This window comes from Coregonus clupeaformis, chromosome 3 (genome assembly GCF_020615455.1).
Source record: "Coregonus clupeaformis isolate EN_2021a chromosome 3, ASM2061545v1, whole genome shotgun sequence".
NCBI classification, from domain to species: domain Eukaryota; kingdom Metazoa; phylum Chordata; class Actinopteri; order Salmoniformes; family Salmonidae; genus Coregonus; species Coregonus clupeaformis.
Genome location: NC_059194.1, coordinates 24,916,695 through 24,941,187, shown reverse-complemented (window position 1 = coordinate 24,941,187; position 24,493 = coordinate 24,916,695). Strand labels below are relative to the sequence as shown.

At 44.3% G+C, this 24,493-nt stretch overlaps 1 protein-coding gene across 2 annotated transcripts; it reads right to left on the bottom strand.

The window, feature by feature from the left end:
- Positions 1-3,652: 3,652 nt before the first annotated feature.
- LOC121542552 (nocturnin) lies at positions 3,653-18,493 on the bottom strand. 2 transcript variants are annotated; one of them, XM_041851959.2, is made up of 3 exons: positions 17,834-18,493; positions 5,640-5,957; positions 3,653-4,953 (listed from the first exon to the last, which is right to left on the bottom strand). In XM_041851959.2, exons 1-3 carry the CDS (start codon positions 18,045-18,047, stop codon positions 4,058-4,060), a joined length of 1,428 nt encoding a protein of 475 aa, XP_041707893.1. In that variant the 5' UTR covers positions 18,048-18,493; the 3' UTR covers positions 3,653-4,057. The 2 variants fall into 2 exon arrangements, with proteins under 2 accessions (XP_041707893.1, XP_041707901.1); XM_041851967.2 differs by lacking the exon at positions 17,834-18,493 and adding an exon at positions 8,099-9,735.
- Positions 18,494-24,493: the final 6,000 nt, after the last annotated feature.

Here is a 24,493-nt window from a genome sequence, read left to right as displayed (position 1 = left end):
GAACAGTGGCCTCCATCATTCTTAAATGAAAGATGTTTGGAACCACCAAGACTCTTCCTAGAGCTGGCCGCCCGGCCAAACTGAGCAATCAGGGGAGAAGGGCCTTGGTCAGGGAGGTGACCAAGAACCCAATGGTCACTCTGACAGAGCTCCAGAGTTACTTTGTGGAGATGGGAGAACCTTCCAGAAGTACAACAATTTCTGCAGCTTTTATGGTAGAGTGGCCAGACGGAATCAACTCCTCAGTAAAAGGCACATGACAGCCCTCTTGGAGTTTGCCAAAAGGCACCTAAAGGACTCAGACCATGAGAAACAAGATTATCTGGTGTGATGAAACCAAGATTGAACTCTTTGGCCTGAATGCCAAGCGTCACATCTGGAGGAAACCTGGCATCATCCCTATGGTAAAGCCTGGTGGTGGCAGCATCATGCTGTGGGGATGTTTTTCAGCTCCAGGGACTGGGAGACTAGTCAGGATTGAGGGACAGATGAATGGAGCAAAGTACAGAGAGATCCTTGATGACAACCTGCTCCAGAGCGCTCAGGACCTCAGACTGGGGCGAAGGTTCACATTCCAACAGGACAACGACCCTAAGCACACAGCCAAGACAACGCAGGAGTGGCTTCGGGACAAGTCTCTGAATGTCCTTGAGTGGCCCAGCCAGAGCCTGGACTTGAACCCGATCGAACATCTCTGGAGAGACCATAAAATAGCTGTGCAGCGACGGTCCCCGTCCAACCTGACAGAGCTTGAGAGGATCTGCAGAGAAGAATGTGAGAAACTCCCCAAATATAGGTGTGGCAAGCTTGTAGCGTCATACCCAAGAAGACTAGGCTGTAATCGCTGCCAAAAGTGCTTTAACAAAGTACTGAGTAAAGGGTCTGAATACTTATGTAAATGTGATATTTCAATTTTTTTCAAAATGTCTAAAATGTCTGTTTTTGCTTTGTCATTATGGGGTATTGTGTGTAGATTGATGAGAAAACAATTACATCAGTTTTAGTATAAGGCTGTAACATAACAAAATGTGGAAAAAGTCAAGGGGTCTGAATACTTTCTGAATGCACTGTACATGTCCTATCCTGGCCTCGAGAACACTGATCTGAAACTACTTGACACATAAATGGTATATGATAAAAAGATGCACACATCATTGGTAGTAACCCATCCAGGCACATCACATTTACTGTATCAGTGCCTATTTACGAGGATCATGTTTTATTTTACCAGGAGAAGACATTCTCATTTACAGCAACGACCTGGGGAATAGTTACAGGGGAGAGGAAGATGGATAAATGAGCCAATTGGTGGAGACATTCTGTGCAGTCCTATAACCATCATTGCAGATGGAGGAGAAATGTTAAGGACTTGAATCCCTGCACACTGTGCTATTTGGTATTCATTTACCTGCTGGGCTCCGTCACCTGTTATAGCCCAGTGTTATGTCCTCTCACAGCATGGCCTGATGGGATTGGAAGGGATCAGGTGAGATCAGGGTTAGAAGCCCAATGTAACTTCCTGTCCACACATTCCCTCTCACTCATCCTATTCTGACTTCCCATTGTCATGCTCAAGGGCGGCAGACTTAAGGGCTAACCAGCTGAGGGGTCATTATCACACGCATGCACTGACCTATGGCCAGCCTCCAATGCAACTAAATGTTTTCTTTATTATCTGTCTCTGTGTTGTCCACTGCCCCTGCGTGTCTGTAATAAATGTTAAGTTGTATATTATATGAAGTGTACTAAGTTATTTGGTTGGTTTCCTTGCAGGGGGACAGAACCTGAAGACACAACAGCCTCAGCCTGACACCAACAGCAACATTGACCTGGGGATCAGGAAGAGACCCAGAGAGGGAAAGGTACCACACACACGAATACCTATGCAGGGTGTGGGAGTCTTTCTCCAGTCCCTGTGGTTCTGGTTGGAGGGCTGGGATGCTCTCAAGTCCCTCTCAAAGGACCCAGTTTCACACAGTGACAAATATCCCTGTGAATAGTGTACAAAACTTTAAGAACACCTGCTCTTTCCATGACATACACTGACCAGGTGAAAGCTATGATCCCTTATTGATGTCACTTGTTAAATCCACTTCAATCAGTGTAGATGAAGGCAAGGAGACAGGCTAAATAATGATTTTTAAGCCTTGAGACAATTGAGACATGGATTGTGTATGTGTGCCGTTCAGAGGGTGAATGGGCAAGACAAAAGATTGAGTGCCTTTGAACGGGGTTTGGTAGTAGATGCCAGGCGCACCAGTTTGTGTCAAGAACTGCAACGCTGCTGGATTTTTCACACTCAACAGTTTCCTGTGTGTATCAAGAATGGTCCACCACCCAAAGGACATCCAGCCAATTTGATACAACTGTGGGAAGCATTGGAGTCAGGGGGGGATTTGAGGGGGAGGCCCGAAGACATGGCGCTGAACAATGGAGACTGAGCCCCAACCTGTTATATTGTCTATGGCTACAACATCATCAGCAGAGCTGGGGCACAGTGGAGAAGATGGCCAAAGACCGCCAGACGTGGAGAACATTTGTTGCTGCCCTATGCACCAGCCAGAGACGCGGGGATGAGTGAGAGATTCTTCTGAATGTTTGTGGTTTGTGCTCAAGCATTTAGTCAACACACTGGGCGAATTTGACATCAAGGACATTGTGTCATAATATTAATAGGGCTGAGAATTATCAGGGACCTCACGATACCATCACGATCCTTAGGTGCCGATACGATATGTATTGAGATTATCACGATTCTATATGTATTGCGATTTGATGTTGCAAACATATTGCTCACTATATGTCTGAGACGAGAGCCATGACAAAACTAATTTTAAATCAGTCATGGAAATAATTGCTGAAAACATGTTGGTTCACCAATTATTATAATTTTTTACATTCTGTCACATACACCAGATAGGTGCAGTGAAATGTGTTGTTTTACAGGGTCAGCCATAGCAGAGATACTGGATATAATGACGAGATTCTTATGTCTCCTCCCGAACAATGGGATTCGTTGTCCAAAGAGCGGAACGGCGGGCTGTCAAACACCTGCCTATTCCTCTCTTTGGATTGGTGGATACATCTCGTTATTTGAATATTTGATGAGGGTTGTTGACGTCAACTGCCTGTTATCAATGGAGAGTGAGATGCTACGCTACCCTCCTGAATATGCATAGACTGTCTCAAATTACATGTTCATCTCAGATATAAAGTGTTGCCAGGATGTCACGTGCATCACACTTATCAGTACAGTTGTAACAACCTAAGCATTGCGAAATTTCTATTAGATCAAATAAGCAATTTATTTTTTATCTTGACTAAATTCAACACATTGCCCCCCATACAAAAACTTCACTTGCTTAATAATCAATTCCCCAAATTTTTTTTTGTTATTACAAATTGATACTTGTAGTCAAAGTATCGCTATAATTTTACATTTTAGTCATTTAGCAGACGCTCTTATCCAGAGCGACTTAGTTAGTGAGTGCATACTGGCCCCCCGTGGGAATATCGTCCAAAAATTATTTGTGATATGTAACTATCAATTTTTTCCCCAATCACTAAATATGAACACACAGAACTACACAAAATATTAAAACACTAAAATAAATAAGTAAAGTTGACATGAAGAAAAATCAAAAACAAGATGTCAGAATGTCTAAGTATTTTATTTTGACATGCTCATTGGCAATCTTGCTGCCACAGCACTGAAAATTATAGCAGTTACAGTATTGATATGATCCTATTCTCCAGTTCCTTTAAAACCAGTTAAACACCTCACATGAAGAAAAACGATCATGAGGGATAACATCTCACTTGACAGAAAACTACCTCAAGGGGAAAAAAGTAAATTTCAGCAAGTGCTGGTTTTTATAAAAAAGAAATATCTACTCTCTGGTGTCAAGTCTGCAGAATCAAATTTCACCACCAGGTCAAGTAAAATAAGCATTCAGTTCTCCAGTATTACACTCCCACACATTGTTTGATCAAGTCGATTCTTCCTGCATTGTCCTGAACTGGAGCCCTATTGGCCGATGCCTCTGTGATAGGCAGCCTACATCAGCCTATGAGGTTGATCCCTGGGCTCCCTGAAGCTGAAATCACAGAGCAGTGAGAGGTGGTCGGAGGGGTAGTGGTATGAGGGCAGGCGGTCAGGTCCTATCTGTTCCTCAGTGGGTATGTCCAGCAGGGTGTCCACAGTGAAAGCACCATGAGAGTACCAGATGTAGTCCAGGGTACTGCAGCTCTCCCCTGAGGGACGGATCTTCCAGGTAGTGTAGGCCGGCTCTGTCTGCCCGTCTGCACTCAGCAGCTTATAGGCTGAGTCCAGACCCAGGGGGGAGGAGATAAAACGCCTGTACACGTCCTCCGAGGGCTCAGCGTTAAAGTCCCCACACACTATCAGAGGCACCCCCTCTGTCCCATTCCCTCCCCCAGCTCCCCTACTGACTGGGTCTGACCCAGCTGCCCGTGAGGTTATAGCCTTCAGGCTCTGCAGTAGGTCAGCCCCCTGGGCACCCCTCAGCCTCTCCCAGCCGCTCCTCGCCTTCAGGTGGGTCACGGCCACGCACAGCCTCTGGCCCGTCGCCCGGCAACGCAGCGTCTGCACGATGGCCACCTGGTTGGTAGGCAGCATCATGGCAGAGAGGCGCAGGTGGGAGGTGTGGAGAAGGCTGAAGCGGGCGTGGCGGTAGAAGAGAGCACAGCCGTCAGGGCCGTTGTTGCTGGCCACGTCCAGGCAGGGGGACCAGGGCTTGGGCAGGAAGGTGCTGTGGTAGCCCAGGCTGGCCAGGATGGGCTTGAAGGTGTCGTAGTAGTGGTCCACTTCCTGGAGACACAGGATGTCAGGGCGGTAGGTGAGGATCTCTTCCAGGATCAGGTACTTCCTCTCAGCCCAGTTCAGAGCTTCCAGAGGACATCGCACAAAGCCATCCTTACCCTCCCCTAGAGCTGAGAGGAGAGGAGAGAGGACAGTTACCAGACATTAGCAGTAGACATTACTGTGTACCGTTGTACACTTCTCCCCATTCCTGATCGAAAGACATTGTGAGCACTGAGCAGTATCATGGTCTGAAGTCTTGAGAGCAACAGTGTCTTGGATATTCAGAGTGTACAAAACATTAAGAACACCTGCTCTTTCCAAGACAGACTGACCAGGTGAATCCAGGTGAAAGCTATGATCCCTTATTGATGCCACTTGTTAAATCCACTTCAAATCAGTGCAGATGAAGGGGAAGAGACAGGTTAAAGAAGGATTTTTAAGCCTTGAGACATGGACTGTGTATGTGTGCCATTCAGAGGGTGATTTAAGTGCCTTTGAACGGGGTATGGTAGGTGCCAGGCGCACCGGTTTGTATCAAGAACTTTAACGCTGCTGGGTTTTTCACGCTCAACAGTTTCCCGTGTGTATCAATAATGGTCCACCACCCAAAGGACACCCAGCCAACTTGTCAGCATGGGCCAGCATCCCTGTGGAACGCTTTCGACAGTTTGGGGCTGTTCTGATGAATTGGGGCTGTTCTGAGGGCAAAATGGGGTACAACTCAATATTAGGAAGGTGTTCATACAGTACATGTGCTGCTCTGGTGGTCTTCTGTAATCTATAGTACTCTATCATCTATCAGAGGTCTATGCACCTTGAGCTAGGATGTTCCACGTCATGACCCGTATGGACGGTGTGTGCTGCTGCTCATGGTTCCTGTATTGGTGCTGGTGTTTTGGGTCTGCAGGGTAGACCAGGTCCCTGTGTGGCCGGGCCGGCCGGTTCTGGAGGGCCTCCTCGCACTCCCTGAGCAGCTGGTCTGGGTCGGTCTGCTCTAGGCCCTCCGGGTCCTGGTCTGAGTCCTGGTGCTCTGGGTCTGGGCAGTAGTCCTTCTGGGCCAGGGGAGCACTGTTCAGGGTCTGGGCCAGGGTACCAAACAGCCTGCTGCTGCTACTGCTGCCCATCGGACACACTGAGGACACGGAGACAACATATTACAGAAATACATTACACTGTCCACATACAGTGTGTGCGCATAATCAAGCCTACATACACACACACACACACACAGCTCATGAGACATTATGAAACAAGAGTGCAAAACTCCTGTCAAGTTACCCAGCAGTCAGCAGAGACTGTCTGTGGGGCAGATGTCTCTCAGGCTCTCACATGAAAGACCATGTCTGAATCAGACTAAATAGATAATCTGTAACCACTTGTATATGTAGCATGTAATATGCTCTTAGGTTGATGAGTCAACAGCTATACATTATTTTGCGCCGTTTACCAACACAATGCCCACAGATTAAAAAGGCTAGCACATTCATAGGACGACAGACAGACAGCTACTCCCTCGTGAGTTAGGCTCTGACTCATCCTCTAAATTCCTTGGAAGCCATTTTGTGAGCGAGAGTTGCTAGAAAAAGAATAGATAGAGTGGATCTAAAGAGAGACATATCAATAAATAAATAAATAAATAAATACGCTTGATAGAACTGTGGTCAAACCCATCATCTCCATCCTTAGACTACATCACTGTGGTTTAGTGAAATCCTCACCAGTTTTGTCTCTGTCTGTCTGAGAACAACAGCACTCTACTCTAGCTCTATTCCTCTTGCTATTTTGATGACTCCTTCACTGTCTTTCTCCTCCTTATACTTAAGTTTCTTCAGATTTTTTCCCCTCAGTTGATTTTCGGACAATCTAACTCCTTCCACTTCAGTTCTCTGCTGCTTTCAGTTTCTGTCGTACTCAGTCTCTCTCCCCCTCTCAGTCTCAGTCTCTCTCCCCCTCTCAGTCTCAGTCTCTCTCCCCCTCTGTCTCTCTCCCCCTCTCAGTCTCAGTCTCTCTCCCCCTCTCAGTCTCAGTCTCTCTCCCCCTCTCAGTCTCAGTCTCTCTCCCCCTCTCAGTCTCAGTCTCTCCCCCCTCTCAGTCTCAGTCTCTCTCCCCCTCTCAGTCTCAGTCTCTCTCCCCCCTCTCAGTCTCAGTCTCTCCCCCCTCTCAGTCTCAGTCTCTCTCCCCCTCTCAGTCTCAGTCTCTCTCCCCCTCTCAGTCTCAGTCTCTCTCCCCCTCTCAGTCTCAGTCTCTCTCCCCCTCTCAGTCTCAGTCTCTCTCCCCCTCTCAGTCTCAGTCTCTCTCCCCTCTCAGTCTCAGTCTCTCTCCCCCTCTCAGTCTCAGTCTCTCTCCCCCTCTCAGTCTCAGTCTCTCTCCCCCTCTCAGTCTCAGTCTCTCTCCCCCTCTCAGTCTCAGTCTCTCTCCCCCTCTCAGTCTCAGTCTCTCTCCCCCTCTCAGTCTCTGTCTCTCTCCCCCTCTCAGTCTCTGTCTCTCTCCCCCCTCTCAGTCTCTGTCTCTCTCCCCCTCTCAGTCTCTGTCTCTCTCCCCCTCTCAGTCTCTGTCTCTCTCCCCCTCTCAGTCTCTGTCTCTCTCCCCCTCTCAGTCTCTGTCTCTCTCCCCCTCTCAGTCTCTGTCCATCCCTCTGTTTTTGTTTCACAGTGTGACATTCCAGCTGGTGACAGTGTGACTGCTTAGACACAGTAAGTCTGTCTGAGACTGACTAGAAGACGAGGGAAGGGAGAGAAACTAAGGAAGAAAGGAAGGAAGGATATGAGGCCATCACCATGACTAGTCATATGTCAGCTGGAGCTGAAAGACAGATGTATCCAGACACTTGAAAAACACACAGGAGTGGAAGGTGGACAGTAACACAGTCGCACACACACTGGTTTGGAGTGCATGGGGCAAGCGTTGGCGAGTTACTCAATCCCCAGGACACAGTGTTCTAGTGCAGGATCATGTTTACACACTATAAACTCTCCAGAGAGAGAGAAAAGGACGGAGGAAGAGCTCAGTATTTATTTGCTACTATCTGCTGACCTCTAGTGGGGCTGCAGTTTCCATTCTGGAGTTATTACTTATTCGCCTCATCTGAAACATATTTTTTTAACCTACAGACACCTTTCAGATGTGAACACATGATATCTTCACATCTTCATACGACTATTTCTTAGAGCTCTCTTAAATATGGTCCAGACAATTATCTCAGTCGAACACTCAGTTTATCTGGTTGAGTTGAGTGATAAACAGAATCTCTCTCACACACACACAGTTACTCACGTAGAGTCGATGGAGAAGAATCACACGTGCCCTCCTTTTAAAATCTTGCTTTTCGACTCACGCTCTACCCAGTATCCAGGCTGTCTCCATGGTGTTAAATAGAGCACTCTCTCGTGTTTCACTCTCTCCCTCCTTCTCTCTGTTTCGCTCTCCTCTTTCTCCAGGGAGAGATTGGACTCTTCTGAAACTGATGTAATGACGTGAAAGAATGTTCCGGAGCAAGCGGATGTGACTGGACTGCTCTGTGTGTGTGAGAGAGTGTAAGAGACTGGACTGCTCTGTGTGTGTGAGAGAGTTTTCGAGAGACGGGGATTCTGCGAGCATTCCTGAATAGACCAGTGGCAGTCCCACTCTCCTCTCCTCATCCACACACTGCTCATCTGGCTGCCACAATGGCTTATTATAACTGTCCCGTGAGGGTCACACACATGGCATACAACCACGCACAGAGAGATATGGCACACACATCACAAATGATCAAATTAAATGAGAGAAGTGTGGCTTGTCCTTAGTTAATCTGTGTGATAGAGGAGAGACTCAACTGAGTGGGATGTGATTCAATAAGCTGACCCAGTCTGCTGCTGATAGAGCACAAAACACACTGGAATGCTTCAGGGCCCCATTTAGCACATGAATAGTGAACTACTGCATGTACACTATGTAGAATGTACATACGGTATGTGGCATCCGAGTGTTGGTGTTTCCCAAACATAAGGTTAAAAATAGCTGGGAACACCAGTGGAGTGGACATTATGTTTCTGACTCAACTGAGAAAGAACATTATTGTATCTGTGTAGTCAGTTGGCTATACTTACTTTACTTACCATCTCCCTAGAGGACAAAAGCTAGAAGAAAGGAGACGGAGGAAACCCTTTCAATAATCGGTATGTAGGCCTACTCATTTATACTGTAGACCTAAAATCAGTTGTTCTCCTTAAAAATACTGCAGTGACAGCACAGCAGGCCAGGCCCATCTACGGGCCTACATTTCAACTGGAGAGCAGAATCTCTCCATAGGAATGTTGGTGACATCAGCGTTGAATAAGAATCACATGACTGCTCCAGGCAATTATCAAATGAAGGATGGGAGCATGGCAGAGATTAGGCAGCCAGGTAGACTAAAATGAAAGCAGGTGTCTGACCCCCAATGCCCCTTGTACTCCTGTCCATGGATGGGAGGGAGATGTGAGGGGGAACACCAAAATAGCCTGGCCCCCTCATTTTCAGAGTGTTTGAGTGTGTGTGTGCGCGCCTGAGTGTGTCTGTGTGTGTGTGCTTGTGTGTGTTTGTTTCAAAGTTTGTCTCGTGCACAGGACACAGCAGGTGTAAAAAACAGTACAGTGAAATGCTTATTTGCAAGCTCTTTCCCAACAACGCAGTAATAAAACGAATAATGTAGGTAAGAAAACACACAATAAATACAAGAGAAGAAAAAAATAATTGTGTGCATTCTTAAAGCTGGACTCTTTAATTGAAACAATAACAAAGTCCACCCTGCCTGTGTTTTGGTAAACAGCTGAGGGATGGACCTGGAGAAATGTAAGCACTCACATTCAAAGTGAGAGCTATGTATGCAAGAACTGACCATCCATGATATCAAAATTATAGTTTTAACCATGTTGAGGCGAGACAGTGTTTGTTTACATTTACTTTGTTTACAAACATTGGAGTATAACAAGCTTATATGTTGGGTTCTGATGGGGCAGGACAGTAGAACTAAGCTCATGAGGCATTTATAAGTTATATTCTTCAAGAATCAAAGTCCAAAATGGATGTAGCAACTAAGGATTCTAGCTTTAATAAGGAAACCTTTCTCTTGAGTCGTAACAGTTATGCACCACTAATCTCATTAAAATAGGCAGCACTCCAAGGGAGAAACCAAATGAAGCTCTTTTGGTTTATACTTTCTACCCCCCTCGTCATTAGATAAGTTTAACGCACTGGTGGAATCAAACCAATAAAATAATGTATTCCTCTGAGGATTTACCATTAGTGGGTGAATTTAGATGAAACCCCCTCAGCCACACACTAGACATTAATATATCAGTGTACTGTTAGCTGAGAGGTACAAGGGCTTCTCTCACCATTACCTGATTTTACAGACATGACAGAACCTAAAATAACTAAACCCTTCTGATCTCCTCCTCAGTTAGCCTTCACCTTTCAACCTCTGACTGTAACGACTCAGCAAAACTATTTAAACAAGGCAGGAAAAGGAGGTCACAGGTAGGAAAAGGTGCGCTGCCTGTTTTAATGAGATTAGTGTTGCATAACTGTAATGAGGTCACCTTTTATTTTTTTGTCAGACCTTTCTCCTGTCTTGTTGGAGCTATTTAGCTGAGTGGTAAAATGCAGATAGCATAGGAAGCATAATGCATCTCCAGCCTTTTTTTTACTACAGTAAATGGTTATAGGCTACATCAAGGGTCCCCAATTAGATTAAGCTGTGGGACAATTTTTTTTATTGAGCGGAGGGTCGGAACATCATAAATAATTTGTGCACTGCAAATTGACTGCAAGAAGCCCAAACAGATGCTTACATTGGGAACAGATTTCCTAAATTAAAATCACTGAGCTGATTTCCTGGTGATTTTACAGTCTTTAAAAGGGTTGGAAGCTAGAGTTTGCACAATATGCACCATTTCTCAACGTCATATGGAGAATCTACTCTGTGCTACCGCGTTCATATGCTAACTCGTTAGCTAGCGCAAGTTCGTCACATACTTTGTGGCTGTGTTATCTAGTGGGAACTCGTTAGCATGGCAGGCTCTGGTGCCTTCTTGCGCTAATTGTGTAGTACCTTGTCTGTTGTCTATTTTGTTTTGTCAACTTTTCAGCATGTTCTCTTTGAAGTAGGCTATGGTTGTTTTGTAACTTTTTCCACCTTGGCTTAGTGCTAGTGCGCTAGCTGACTGACATCTGGAATCTATCTATTTTGGGGTTCTCTCGCTATATAGCTATTGGATGTCCCTCACCGACTCTCCCTCAGCCCGGTGAAGCGCCCGCCTCCCCCTGGCTTTGGTAGCTAACTCAGCCTTTTAGCATCGGATGGGCCCCAGCCAACAATCTGTAAGTCTCTGCTCTCTCTTTGCTTTTGATCTGCGGTTCTGTTTTAGTTGTGTTCTATCTGGTCTCCAGTTGTTGGGCCCTGGCTTGCCGACCACAACTGTGGTGGTTGGCTAGGCTGGCTAAGCTAATAGCTAGTTGGCTAAAAAGCTCAAGTTAGCTGGCTGGCTAAGATAACCGCAAATAGCGAACATTCTTTAGGAATAGGCTGGCTTGCCGTGTCCTCCATATTACATCACACCCTGGAAAAACATTTTCCGACATGATCAGTTTTATGTAACTCCAAAAATAGAAAAGTGAGGTGTAACTTTGTACTGGGACGTTTGATGTGTATACTAATGCAAATCCATATGTTACCTGTGGTTACGATTATGTTACCTACCCTTTTAATGTCCAACAACGAAAATTGTAATATATAAAACATTTAAAATATAAATATTTGTTTATTTTTTCTTTAGAAAACTTGGGGGCCAAATAAAAAAAATCAGAATTCGGGCCGCCTATTGGGGAACCCTGGGCTACACCATGGGGTGAAAGTTGAGTCAGCCTAATCTTTCTATTCAGTCCCATTTACTAAACATACTGTAAGTAGAGCATTACACACAGATTAAACACAGCCCACATACTCATAAGGTCAGCCTTGGTACTATGCAGTGGTGCATTTGTCAATCGGGGTGGGTCTCAATCTTATATAAAGATAATCACCATAACCCTAATTGCTCAATGGTATCTTGAAACACACTAGACAGGTGATATAAAATCAAACCTGTATGCTAGGAGGAAATAGCCTACCCATACAAATGTCATTTAATTTCTATGGAATACCTTCGTACTGTTTTTACTGCTCCAGTCCTTTGGGGTGAACACGCTGTCCAGGACAAACAGTGTGAGGGAGAAAGGCCAAAAGACCACAGGAAAGGAGACCCCCTTTGAGGTGCCGAAGAGGTCAACCCGGAGCCTCTCAGTGGCACGGTTGTTGCGTAATGCTGTTCTGGTCAATCATTGTGTGAGCTCTGCAAGGGCTTTGGTGCTTTTGAACCAGTGTTAATTTCGTCAACAAAAATAGTGACTAAAATATCCATCAAACACCTATTTTTCAGTGGCAATTGACGAGACTATAACGGACTAAATAGACCTAGAAAAAACTATCACTAAACTAAAATTATTTTTCATTTCAGTTGACTAAAACGAGATTAAATTCTCAGTGACTAAATCTGACTACTAAGTGGACTGGACAAGAGTTTTTAGAGAGATAAGCACAATTGATAGCAGCATAGATGCACAGTTCTGTTCAGCAGTGGGAAGGACTTGCCACACCCGGCACACACAGCCTACATCAGCTGGTGAGCTGTGGGGGAGTATGCGATGAGTGTGGGCAGACAGGCTCAGCTCCGGCTCGGATTATACACATCGCCAAGCGACTCTTGCTTCCCTTTAGCTAACCAGTCACCACCAGCCTTCTAGTAAGCTACACTTTGCCTGGTTAAGAAACACAAGCTGCTTTACGAAATTAAAAACAATAGTAGCATTGAGTTAAGTCTAGCTATGTTTTTCTCTCTCTTGAGTATAGAAAAGTAGGCTGTCTTTGAATTTGTAGTCTTGCTCAACCCTCCCACTTTCCCCACTGCATTTCATAGCTAGGTTCTTTTTCTCAGAGAAAACGGCTTGATTCCTTACTGTTCAAAAGATATGACCCATAATACCAGCGCAACGTTTTTTCTGTCTATCGTGGATTGGCGTGCCGCATTTTACATTTATCCCGGGCCATTTTAAAACTAGGCTACTTGCGGACCGGACCGTTAACCATGTCTAGGTTACACCTTGTTCAGCCATGTTACCTCATTAGCTAGCTATAGCTAACAACCTGTGGCGTGTTCAGCAGGACGCAATGTTTTGTAACGTTCAGATATAAGCTATATAGAACAAACATGCCTCTCTGACATGTTGAATAAGGAATAACTTCGGCTCTACTCATGGAATTTCTATCTGCAACGTTCGAGAATGTTTTACAACTGAACGTGGCCCTGGTAACATTACCAGTAGCCTATATGCAAACATTTGGTGGCACAGAAAGAAAGGAAAAGGGATAGCAAAAATGTATTGACTAAATTCCTCTTGCCACTACACTAACTTTATTTTGAGTTAATGTGGACCCATTGACTCAGACCAGGACTCGATTCGGAGATGTGACTAAATCACTGGTCATTAGCCCCAGTTCTACTTTTGGACATCAATGTGGCGTCTGTGGAACGTTGATAACAATGGCGCGACTTCTCTCTCTCTCTCTGCCCACTGACAAAGAAATGATCAGTCTATAATTTTAATGGTAGGTTTATTTGAACAGTGAGAGACAGAATAACAACAAAAAAATCCAGAAGAACACATGTCAAAAATGTTATTAATTGATTTGCATTTTAATGAGGGAAATAAGTATTTGACCCCCTCTCAATCAGAAAGATTTCTGGCTCCCAGGTGTCTTTTATACAGGTAACGAGCTGAGATTAGGAGCACACTCTTAAAGGGAGTGCTCCTAATCTCAGTTTGTTACCTGTACAAAAGACACCTGCCACAGAAGCAATCAATCAATCAGATTCCAAACTCTCCACCATGGCCAAGACCAAAGAGCTCTCCAAGGATGTCAGGGACAAGATTGTAGACCTACACAAGACTGGAATGGGCTACAAGACCATCGCCAAGCAGCTTGGTGAGAAGGTGACAACAGTTGGTGCGATTATTCGCAAATGGAAGAAACACAAAATAACTGTCAATCTCCCTCGGCCTGGGGCTCCATGCAAGATCTCACCTCGTGGAGTTGCAATGATCATGAGAACAGTGAGGAATCAGCCCAGAACTACACGGGAGGATCTTGTCAATGATCTCAAGGCAGCTGGTACCATAGTCACCAAGAAAACAATTGGTAACACACTACGCCGTGAAGGACTGAAATCCTGCAACGCCCGCAAGGTCCCCCTGCTCAAGAAAGCACATATACAGGCCCGTCTGAAGTTTGCCAATGAACATCTGAATGATTCAGAGGAGAACTGGATGAAAGTGTTGTGGTCAGATGAGACCAAAACCGAGCTCTTTGGCATCAACTCAACTCGCCGTGTTTGGAGGAGGAGGAATGCTGCCTATGACCCCAAGAACACCATCCCCACCGTCAAACATGGAGGTGGAAACATTATGCTTTGGGGGTGTTTTTCTGCTAAGGGAACAGGACAACTTTACCGCATCAAAGGGACGATGGCCATGTACCGTCAAATCTTGGGTGAGAACCTCCTTCCCTCAGCCAGGGCATTGAAAATGGGTCGTGGATGGGTATTCCAGCATGACAATGACCCAAAACACACGGCCAAGGCAACAAAGGAGTGGCTCAAGAAGAAACACATTAAGGTCCTGGAGTGGCCTAGCCAGTCTCCAGACCTTAATCCCATAGAAAATCTGTGGAGGGAGCTGAAGGTTCGAGTTGCCTAACGTCAGCCTCGAAACCTTAATGACTTGGAGAAGATCTGCAAAGTCCCTCCTGAGATGTGTGCAAACCTGGTGGCCAACTACAAGAAACGTCTGACCTCTGTGATTGCCAACAAGGGTTTTGCCACCAAGTACTAAGTCATGTTTCGCAGAGGGGTCAAATACTTATTTCCCTCATTAAAATGCAAATCAATCTATAACATTTTTGACATGCGTTTTTTTCTGGATTTTGTTGTTGTTATTCTGTCTCTCACTGTTCAAATAAACCTACCATTAAAATTATAGACTGATCATGTCTTTGTCAGTGGGCAAACATACAAAATCAGCAGGGGATCAATTACTTTTTTCCCCTCACTGTAGTGCCTGTTTTGCATGTTATTTTGGTATTAATACGTGTCACATATCAGTTTGCAAACAATTGAGTAAGGCAGCTCCAGAATGCAGGTGTTTCAGCCTAGCTCAGTGGTTTCGGTCGCGGTGGGGCAGCCTGCGGAAAATACGGAGCGTAGGTGTTGGTAATGTTCTCTAGTTGCGCCTTGATTAGCTCAGTGTTCTGTCACTCATGGGGACAGTACGTCACTGCCAAGTCTAAGGGTAGAGCTCGAAAATTCAAGCCCCTTGGGTGCTGCCATAAAGTTACATTAGAAGTGCCCAGCCAAGAAGGCTCAAGGTCATTGGCCACAGATAAAATGACTTCAAATCACGTTATATATACAGTAGCTTTGATTGGACTGATCATGTCAACATCATACTTTCAAAATCTTAGCTAGCAGTCATCATCATGAATCAATTCGACAATCTACTGGCAAATCCTTTTTAATCCTTGTCATATGAGAAATTATAGATAAAACGTATCGGTGCTCATCGGCCATTGGACATAAACATTACACAACAAGTTGGAAATCACAAATTCAACAATGAGTGGTTTGGAAGGAATCAGTGGCTAACTGGAAGCATTGCAAAACAATCACTAGCCTGCTATTCAGTGGAGTGGCTGTGTGGTCCTTCTTCCAAGTTTAAAATGATAAACATTCAACATTGGCCATGCTGTCAATGAAGTATGATTTGTGCCACGCTCAAAACAATTTAATTTCGGAACTGCAAAAACTTGACTTCAGTGAGTTCAAGACAATTTTCCCAGCTCCGACTGGGAAAATACATTTTGAATGGTCATCCAACTCGGAATTGTAAATCCGGAATAGAGCTACGACCTAAAGATCAATGATGTCAACATGATTCAACCTTGTTTTTTTCTGAGTTCCTAGTTGTCTTGAAAGCACCATAAATCCAGAGAATGCCAGACTTTGATGACAAAATTTGCCCACGAAGGACCGCCACGCCACCTTCCCGTTCAAGTGAGCACAGCACAACAAGGTGAGTCCAAGAATTACATAAATTATGTAATATGCCAGGGAGATACAGTTGAAGTCAGAAGTTTACATACACTTAGGTTGGAGTCATTAAAACTTGTTTTTCAACCACTCCACAAATTTCTTGTTAACAAACTATAGTTTTGGCAAGTCGGTTAGGACATCTACTTTGTGCATGACACAAGTAATTTTTCCAACAATTGTTTACGGACAGATTATTTCACTTATTCCAGTGGGTCAGAAGTTTACATACACTAAGTTGACTGTGCCTTTAAACCTCCACAATTCTGGTTCATCCTTGGGAGCAATTTCCAAACGCCTGAAGGTACCACGTTCATCTGTACAAACAATAGTATGCAAGTATAAACACCATGGGACCACGCAGCCGTCATACCACTCAGGAAGGAGACACGTTCTGTCTCCTAGAGATGAACGTACTTTGGTGCGAAAAGTGCAACTCAATCCCAGAACAAGAGCAAAGGACCTTGTGAAGATGCTGGAGGAAACAGGTACAAAAGTATCTATATCCATAGTAAAACGTGTCCTATAGCGACATAACCTGAAAGGCCGCTCAGCAAGGCAGAAGCCACTGCTCCAAAACCGCCATAAAAAAGGCAGACTATGGTTTGCAACTGCACATGGGGACAAAGATCGTACTTTTTGGAGAAATGTAATCTGGTCTGATGAAACAAAAATAGAACTGTTTGGCCATAATGACCATTGTTATGTTTGGAGGAAAAAGGAGGAAGCTTGCAAGCCGAAGAACACCATCCCAACCGTGAAGCACGGGGGTGGCAGCATCATGCTGTGGGGGTGCTTTGCTGCAGGAGGGATTCGTGCACTTCACAAAATAGATGGCATCATGAGGAAGGAACATTATGTGGATATATTGAAGCAACATCTCAAGACATCAGTCAGGAAGTTAAAGCTTGGTCACAAATGGGTCTTCCAAATGGACAATGACCCCAAGCTAACTTCCAAAGTTGTGGAAAAATGGCTTAAGGACAACATAGTCAAGGTATTGGAGTGGCCATCACAAAGCCCTGACCTCAATCCTATAGAAAATGTGTTGGCAGAACTGAAAAAGCGTGTGCGAGCAAGGAGGCCTACAAACCTGACTCAGTTACACCAGCTCTGTCAGGAGGAATGGGCCAAAATTCACCCAACTTATTGTGGGAAGCTTGTGGAAGGCTACCCAAAATGTTTGACCCAGGTTAAACAATTTAAAGGCAATGCTACCAAATACTAATTGAGTGTATGTTTAATGTTGTGTTGTGTTTTGTAATGGCTTTGCTGGCATGCATCCCACTTTGTTTAGTTTTTTTGCCCCACCAAGATTTACATGCTAAAATCGCCACTGGACTTAATTATATTTTAGTCAAAATGATTAAGACTACACTAAATAAAATAAAAAGTGCCAAAAATTAAGTATTGAACTATCATGTTTATGGAAGGGACATGTGGCAAACAAACTAAAAACAATCAAACAACAAACAAGGGAGTGCTTTCTCTCTCTCTCTCTCACACACACACACGGTGAGTCAGTCACACATTATTTGGTAATGATTCAGCCTCTCTTACATATATGCCACGTTTTGAATGTCTGATTGAGGATGTAGAAGCACATACGAGACTTCACATAGGCCTAATCGGTTTGAATAATAATTCTGGCCAAACAAGAGAAATAACCCCCCCAAACCATAGGCTATATGGTTTATAATGTTATTTAAACAGAACCCAACAAAGTTTATTATGTAATTTAGCTTTTTTTTTTTTTTTAAACAGACATGGTCTAAGAAGATGCCCCCTGGACACTGACAAAGCCTACCTGGTATAGAGCTCGCTGACGCGGGCGATGAGCCGCGTGATTTCACCTGTGGCTTGCCGCGTCTGCCGTCTTCTCCTCCGGTGTGACAGTACCGTGGAGCCGGGAGGGATAATTTCTTCGGAGGTGGCTGTTTCTTAGCTGCCGGCCCCAGGGAGGAGAGACAAAACGCTGCCAAGTCTCGGTGAAGGAACGAACACCGACGAGCCGGATTCATGCCTCGCGCCGGTTCTGCCACAACTAGTGTGGCCAAATGAATGAGAGAGCCGTGAGAAGCCTACCGTAATAGCCTCATTTCAGTCCCAACACTCGATAGTCCTGTCAAATTCCAACCATTTGCATACAAATAGCGATATAATTCTACGAACACAAAATTTTGGTTACTGCGGCTTTCTCTCACGTTTATACCAGTAACAAAGTAACCGGCAAATGTTTCATCATATTTCTGACAGGCTCTTTCAACTATAGTTTCGAGGGGGAATAACGAAGAAGGGTGATTTCAAAACCCTAAATACAGAGGTTGGAAAATATTTTGTCAATACAAATATATCTGTAGTAATTATTCATCTAAATATACCCTTAATCAAACCACATTACGTATTATATTGAGAGATTTAAAGCAACTTTCCCAAAGAACCCCCCTGATTCAATCTGCCAATGACTTGATCTGTACAGTAGAGTTTTCATGCTGCCACAAACAGGAAGAGGGCGGGTTTAAGGGTAGGGAGAGGGTGTGGTCTCACCTCTGAGCTAATCAGAGGTCAGTGCGCGTGTTGGAAAAACAGCACAATGACGCAAATCTCTCCAAACAAAACGCCATCTCTCCTCCCACTCCCACATGCTTATGCAATATCCTGTTATGTCAGCAACTGGACGTTTGGACTAGGCTAATAGCTTTCTAAAAACAGCTTGACCCAGAACATAGCCTACACAGTGAAATAAATTATTTATAGTTTATTATTAGTGAAATAAACAATATCAAATAAGGTAGGCCTAGTGAACAAAATAACCGTTTTACAAGGCATACTTAGGGCTTTTGCATTCAGATATTTCCTATCAATAACATACCCATTAAAATTGGGCATGCCAGATAATCTATGACATTGGTTACCAAACTTGTGGTCGGTACCCCATGTGGGGTCCCCTGAAATTGAAATGTTGCCCACTTGAGAAAATCTGTAATCTTATCAAACAAATGAAGAACCTTTTTCTCTTCAAATGGGTAGAGAATACAACCTTTTAGTGTCAACTAAGGACCTCTTAGACTATTACAATGTGCTTTCATGTAATTATTATGTGTTGAGGCAGCCCGTGGGACCTACAATTGAGTAAATATGAACACACAGCGTTAACCAAGGAATATCCTTTTTCCAAGTGGGGTCCCCTGCATTTTCTTGTGTCAATTTGGGGGCTTGCTATTTGCTGCCCTAACAACTATTGGATGATGGTTAAGTGGAAATAACTTATTATGTAATGTTGTTACATAATTTACCAGGCGGGTCATGGGTCTTCAGTAGGCAAAGTTTACTCCACTTAATCATTGATCAGGGGGATCTTTTACTTACACACCACCCAGACAGGGGTTTTGTAGTGCAGCAATCCTGCCTTGAAATATCTACATTTACGTAACATTGTTATGAACAGCAGAATAGACCAAACAAGAACAAATAGGAGATAACAGGTTTCTTGTTGCCTGAACATGTACGCTTTGCTGTAGAGAACAGGAGCTAAAGTAGAGAAAAAGTGCTACACGTTGGCACATAGGAGATGGATGAGCGTTATATTGTGTGTGTGTGTGTGTGTGTGTGTGTAATGCTGACAGGTGAGCGGCTCTCTCTTTCCGTTCTCAACACAAGGCTGCAGGTGGTAAAACTGATTACATTTTAATCTGGTTTCATTGAGGGGGACAATGGCTCTGTAAGTACAGCCGCTTGGCAGAAAGAGACAGAGATGAAAAAAGAGAGAGTGAAATCTCCCCAGCGAAAGTATCTCTCTCACTCAGGCCTATTAAATGATGAATTAGGAAATGTAATGGGTAAAAGAGGAGAACCAAGACGTACGCACGTGCATGCACAGACACACACACACACACACACACACACATTTCTCTCAATGGAACATGAGGGAACCTTAGCCCCAACCTGCGTAACCAAGACAGACTATCTGTAATGTATGTTTACCCACGGTTTGACCAAGCCCCTCATATGGCTGCCTTCTCGTCACCTCCCCACTGGGCACAGACATCATTTTAACGTCTAGTTTTCATTTACATCTGGTTGAGTTATTAACTAACGTGAATTCAACAAAAAATATCACCGTCATTGGATTTAGGTTAAGAGTTGGGTGAAAAAAATACGAAATTCCCTTAGGTTGATGACTTTTGCAAATCCAATCAGTATTCCACGTTGATTCAATGTCATCACATTTAAGTTTGTTGTTGAAATGACGTGGAAACAACTTTGATTCAACCAGTTTTCGCTCAGTGGGTCTCCTCTCTTTCACTTCTACCTCCTCTCTTTCTCCTGGAAACTCTCTTCCATTCTTTCCCACTGATTTAGGGAGGGAACTAGCTAAAACGAGAACAACTTGTAAGTGAGATTTATACCTTGGTCTCACCTTCCCTTCCCTCATCACAGGATGAGCAGGCAGAGTTCCGCTCCCCTCAGCATGCTAACAGCTTACAGTACCTGAGCAGAGCTTTCTGTAATTAGTGTCTTTTTGAAGCCTGTCTGGGAGGGATTGCTGCTGTGCTGAGCAGGAGAACAGGAGGACTTAGAGGGCATACAGCAGATCCTTACCCTAACGAGCATGCTCCACAGCACTGGCTCCAGCAGAGAAACCTGCTACCCGTAAAATGTGTGTTAGGTGTTTGATGAATGTGTTTCCTTTGAAAAGAGAGATTATGGTTCAGCCACTCTGCGCTAATTATTACTCGTCGGTCTGACATGAGAAACATGCATTCATTTCTCTTCATCTGTCCCAAAAGAGCTTTTAGATCTTGGGAAACATGAGGAAAAATAAGACTGTCGAGGAGGGGTGGGAGAGAGAGACTCAAGGAGCTCATTTATCTTCATGAAGAGTTTGTGCACATAGGTACAGAACCAGACACACAAGCATAGAGTAGCTACCTAACACACGATTCAACAAGAGAAAGATTTAGCTTGATAAATGACAACAACTAACATCAAATGTTAGGCAGTGTCAGTATGGTGAACAGAGTGAGAGTTTTTGACCTTGGCTTCTAGTGAGTGGTTTATGAATGACCCGTACTAGCCTACTTAACATAAGAGCATTTCCTCATGATTTTCCAAGCCATTGCCTTGGACATGCTGATAAAGCAAAAATGGCTTATTGTGTGTGTGCGCGCATATGCAGGTTATGGCCAATGGCCATTGACTTGCCCCCCTGTCTGACACTAACCTTCTGGTGCATTAACCATAACAGGGCCCTCAGTCATTTAAGTAGAGTTTTAGTGGGCTCCCCATTTAGACTGATACACATTGAATGTGATCTGACATTACTATTAGAGATTTGGTTGACTGATGTAGGCTACTAACATTAGCCTAATTGTATGAAAAAGAGGAACTGAGCGTCTAACCACTGAATCAAGAGCTTATCGTCTCTATATAAGTAGATTGGCTGGTGTTCAGTGGTGGTTATATTTGCACGGAGAACAGCTATCACGAATCACATTTAAAACTGCTAGACTGGATAATTTAGGTGTCAATTTTGATATTTGATCTATTACAGATGATTGAGCGTGGTGTGTGTGTGCTGCAGATTATGTGCAGTTTTGAGAGATTATACAGGTTATATCTGTACTCAGCACTGGGTGGCGCTCCAACCCCACATTTGACTGCCATTCTGACAAGTGCTCAGAAAAACAGAAAACACTGTTCCATTATCAAGTGCCACACCAGAAATTGGTGTTTTCTACATAAATATACCATATGGTATGCTCTATGTCAAATTACATAATAGGCCTAAAGTCTTGATACGTGTAGTGTTGAATTGACACGTACATGAACACACATCTGATATGTAGTTCCAGGACTGAAGCTGTGTCTGTGGCACAATGGTCATTTGTCTCTCTCTCTCTCTCTCTCTCTCTCTCTCTCTCTCTCTCTCTCTCTCTCTCTCTCTCTCTCTCTCTCTCTCTCTCTCTCTCTCTCTCTCTCTCTCTCTCTCTCTCTCTCTCTCTCTCTCTCTCTCTCTCTCTCTCTCTCTCTCTCTCTCTCTCTCTCTCTCTCTCTCTCTCACTCTTTCTCTCTCTCTCTCTCTGACCTGTTGAACTTTCTATAATTCCCTGTATTACTAACTCATCGTTCTGAAGACGTCTGATATCCAGAGAGAGATCAGACACTGTGAGTCATCTGTTCATCATGTTGGAGCACACACAGTGGCATAGATATGGAATAAACTCAATTCAATCTGAACATATAAACAGTAATAAAAGTGATGCCCTGAAGCAGCTCTCCTAACAGACACACAGATAGCTAGGGCATACATACAGACAGACACAGGATTGTACTGTGAGACTATCGATTATTTTTCTCTCCGCTGTTAGACATTGCCTGCATTGATTAATTCTCCCTGTGTAGCGGAGGTGTTGGCTGAGTGAGGATGTTGCCTGAGGGAGCAGAAAAGAGAAGAAAATATTCAAAAACAGAAAGCAGCCATGGGTGCCTACTCCCATCTCCTGTTGAGCTGTGGTGTGGCCTGACGAGACAAGAGTGGGCTGCCAAGGTCGCAGGGGGACACTTTCTGAATTCAAGAAAGCTTTTTGGAACACAACACAGATGCACTCTCGGCTCCTGCTATCGCCTCTCTTTGCCTCTCTCTCTACATTTGGACATTTCTCTTTTCCTGCCGTTCTTCTCTGGTGGAGGAGAAGTTCTTAACGCAGAGGCGTCTGAAAGGAAGATGACATGTTGTGTTGTAGCTGAAGGCTGGAGGCTACAGAGGCTCCTTCCAGGACAGACTCAGCTCCTCGTACATACACTCACAACCAACAGTTTTTTGATGAGTTTGACGTCTTTCCGCTTGACATCTAAATCAAAAGGGTCGAGCGCTCTGAAAGCTCAGGCAGAATCCACAGGGGATAACTTTGATCTTTGTGTGTGTTTCCACCTCCTCTCTCTTTTCCTCTCATTCCTATTTTCCTCTTCCTCCCCTCTCTGTGATTGATCGATTTTTCACTGAGTGTGTGCAGGTGCTAACACGACCCAACCCATCAACCCTTCATCCTGCACCTCTCCTTCCCTCTCTCTTTCTCCTTCTATCTCTCTCTTTCTCCCCCCCCTCTTTCTCTCTCCCTCTGAACATGGTCCCTGTTCTCCTCCTCTGATGCTGAGAGGACAGGAGGAAAAAATTGGAAAAAATCTATGCTGGAGGAGATTAGCTTTGAAGAGTGTATGTTTCAATACATGTGTGTTTGTTGTGTGTGTGTGTGTGTGCGTGTACGTGCAGTGGAGGTGAGTGGTGAAAAGGTGTGAGAGACAGCTCAATTAGTGTATTCAAAGGGGAGAATTAATATGTCAGAGTATATGTATGTGCGTGTATTGGTGTGAAAGGTGAATGAACAGCCTGGTCACACGCAGATTTCTGACATTTGAGAAGGTTCTGAGGACGTCGATATATGCCTTCCTCAGCGGTCATGATGCTCAGAACCAGAGCGTGCTGCTTAGACCATTGCACCATGGCAGTTCACAATTCTCCAGCACGCAGGGAGAATATTTGATGAAACTAAATGGAAACAGCAAATCTTTGAAAATGATTTAGTTTTATGCTTTCTGAGGCAATGACACTCAAACAATTTCACGAACGCACGCACGCACGCACACACACACACACACACACAACCAAACCTACATATACAGAATACAAACATCTCTCTTATCGCAGACCAGGATCCCAGCCCATATTTCCTCCTTCTCTCCCTCATCTATCTCCTTGTCTGTGATTAGTACGGTACTATGAGTCAGTGTCCTGTGGGCTCTGGCTGTCCTCTGTTTTGTATTCAGGGTCGTTGAAAGTTAACCAGTAGAGTACGCTTTTCATACAACAGCCTCCATTACATGGGCTAATGAGAAAGGACTGAATACACATGTACTCACACATAATGCATGCACTTACGCATATGCACACACACATTACACATGCATGCCAGAGGAGGCTGGTGGGAGGAGCTATAGGAGGATGGGCTCATTGTAATGGCTGGAATGGAATTAATGGAACAGAGTTAAACATGTGGTTTCCAAATGTTTGACACCGTTCTATTTATTCCATTCCAGCCATTACAATGAGCCCGTCCTCCTATAGCTCCTCCCACCAGCCTCCTCTGATGCATGCATACACACACTCTGTTTTACCTGCAGCCTGAGTAGGCTATTTATCAATTAACATTATAACTGAATTTTGTTCCCCAAGAAGAACATGAATAGATAATCTTCTAGGTTTACAGGAAGAGTAGCAGATACGCCATTGCTCCAGGCTGCTTATATATTACTGTAAACTAACCACTTCTTGTCTTGCAATCATCTCCAACTCACTTTTATCCTCCAGCCTTTCTTTCTAGAGTACCCTCCCTCTCTCCCTTCCTCTCCTCCTCCCTGCCTCTCTCTGTATCATCTCTCTCTTTCTCCTCCCCGCCTCTCTCTGTAT

Bases quoted from the DNA above. Each gene is read 5' to 3' on its own strand.
- LOC121542552 (XM_041851959.2), bottom strand. From the start codon at position 18,047: ATGAATCCGGCTCGTCGGTGTTCGTTCCTTCACCGAGACTTGGCAGCG. The intron at 5,958-17,833 runs GTAGGCTTTGTC...CCGTGTCCTCAG, and splicing joins GTCAGCGAGCTCTATACCAG to TGTGTCCGATGGGCAGCAGT. The intron at 4,954-5,639 runs GTGCATAGACCT...CTCTCCTCTCAG, and splicing joins GTGGAACATCCTAGCTCAAG to CTCTAGGGGAGGGTAAGGAT.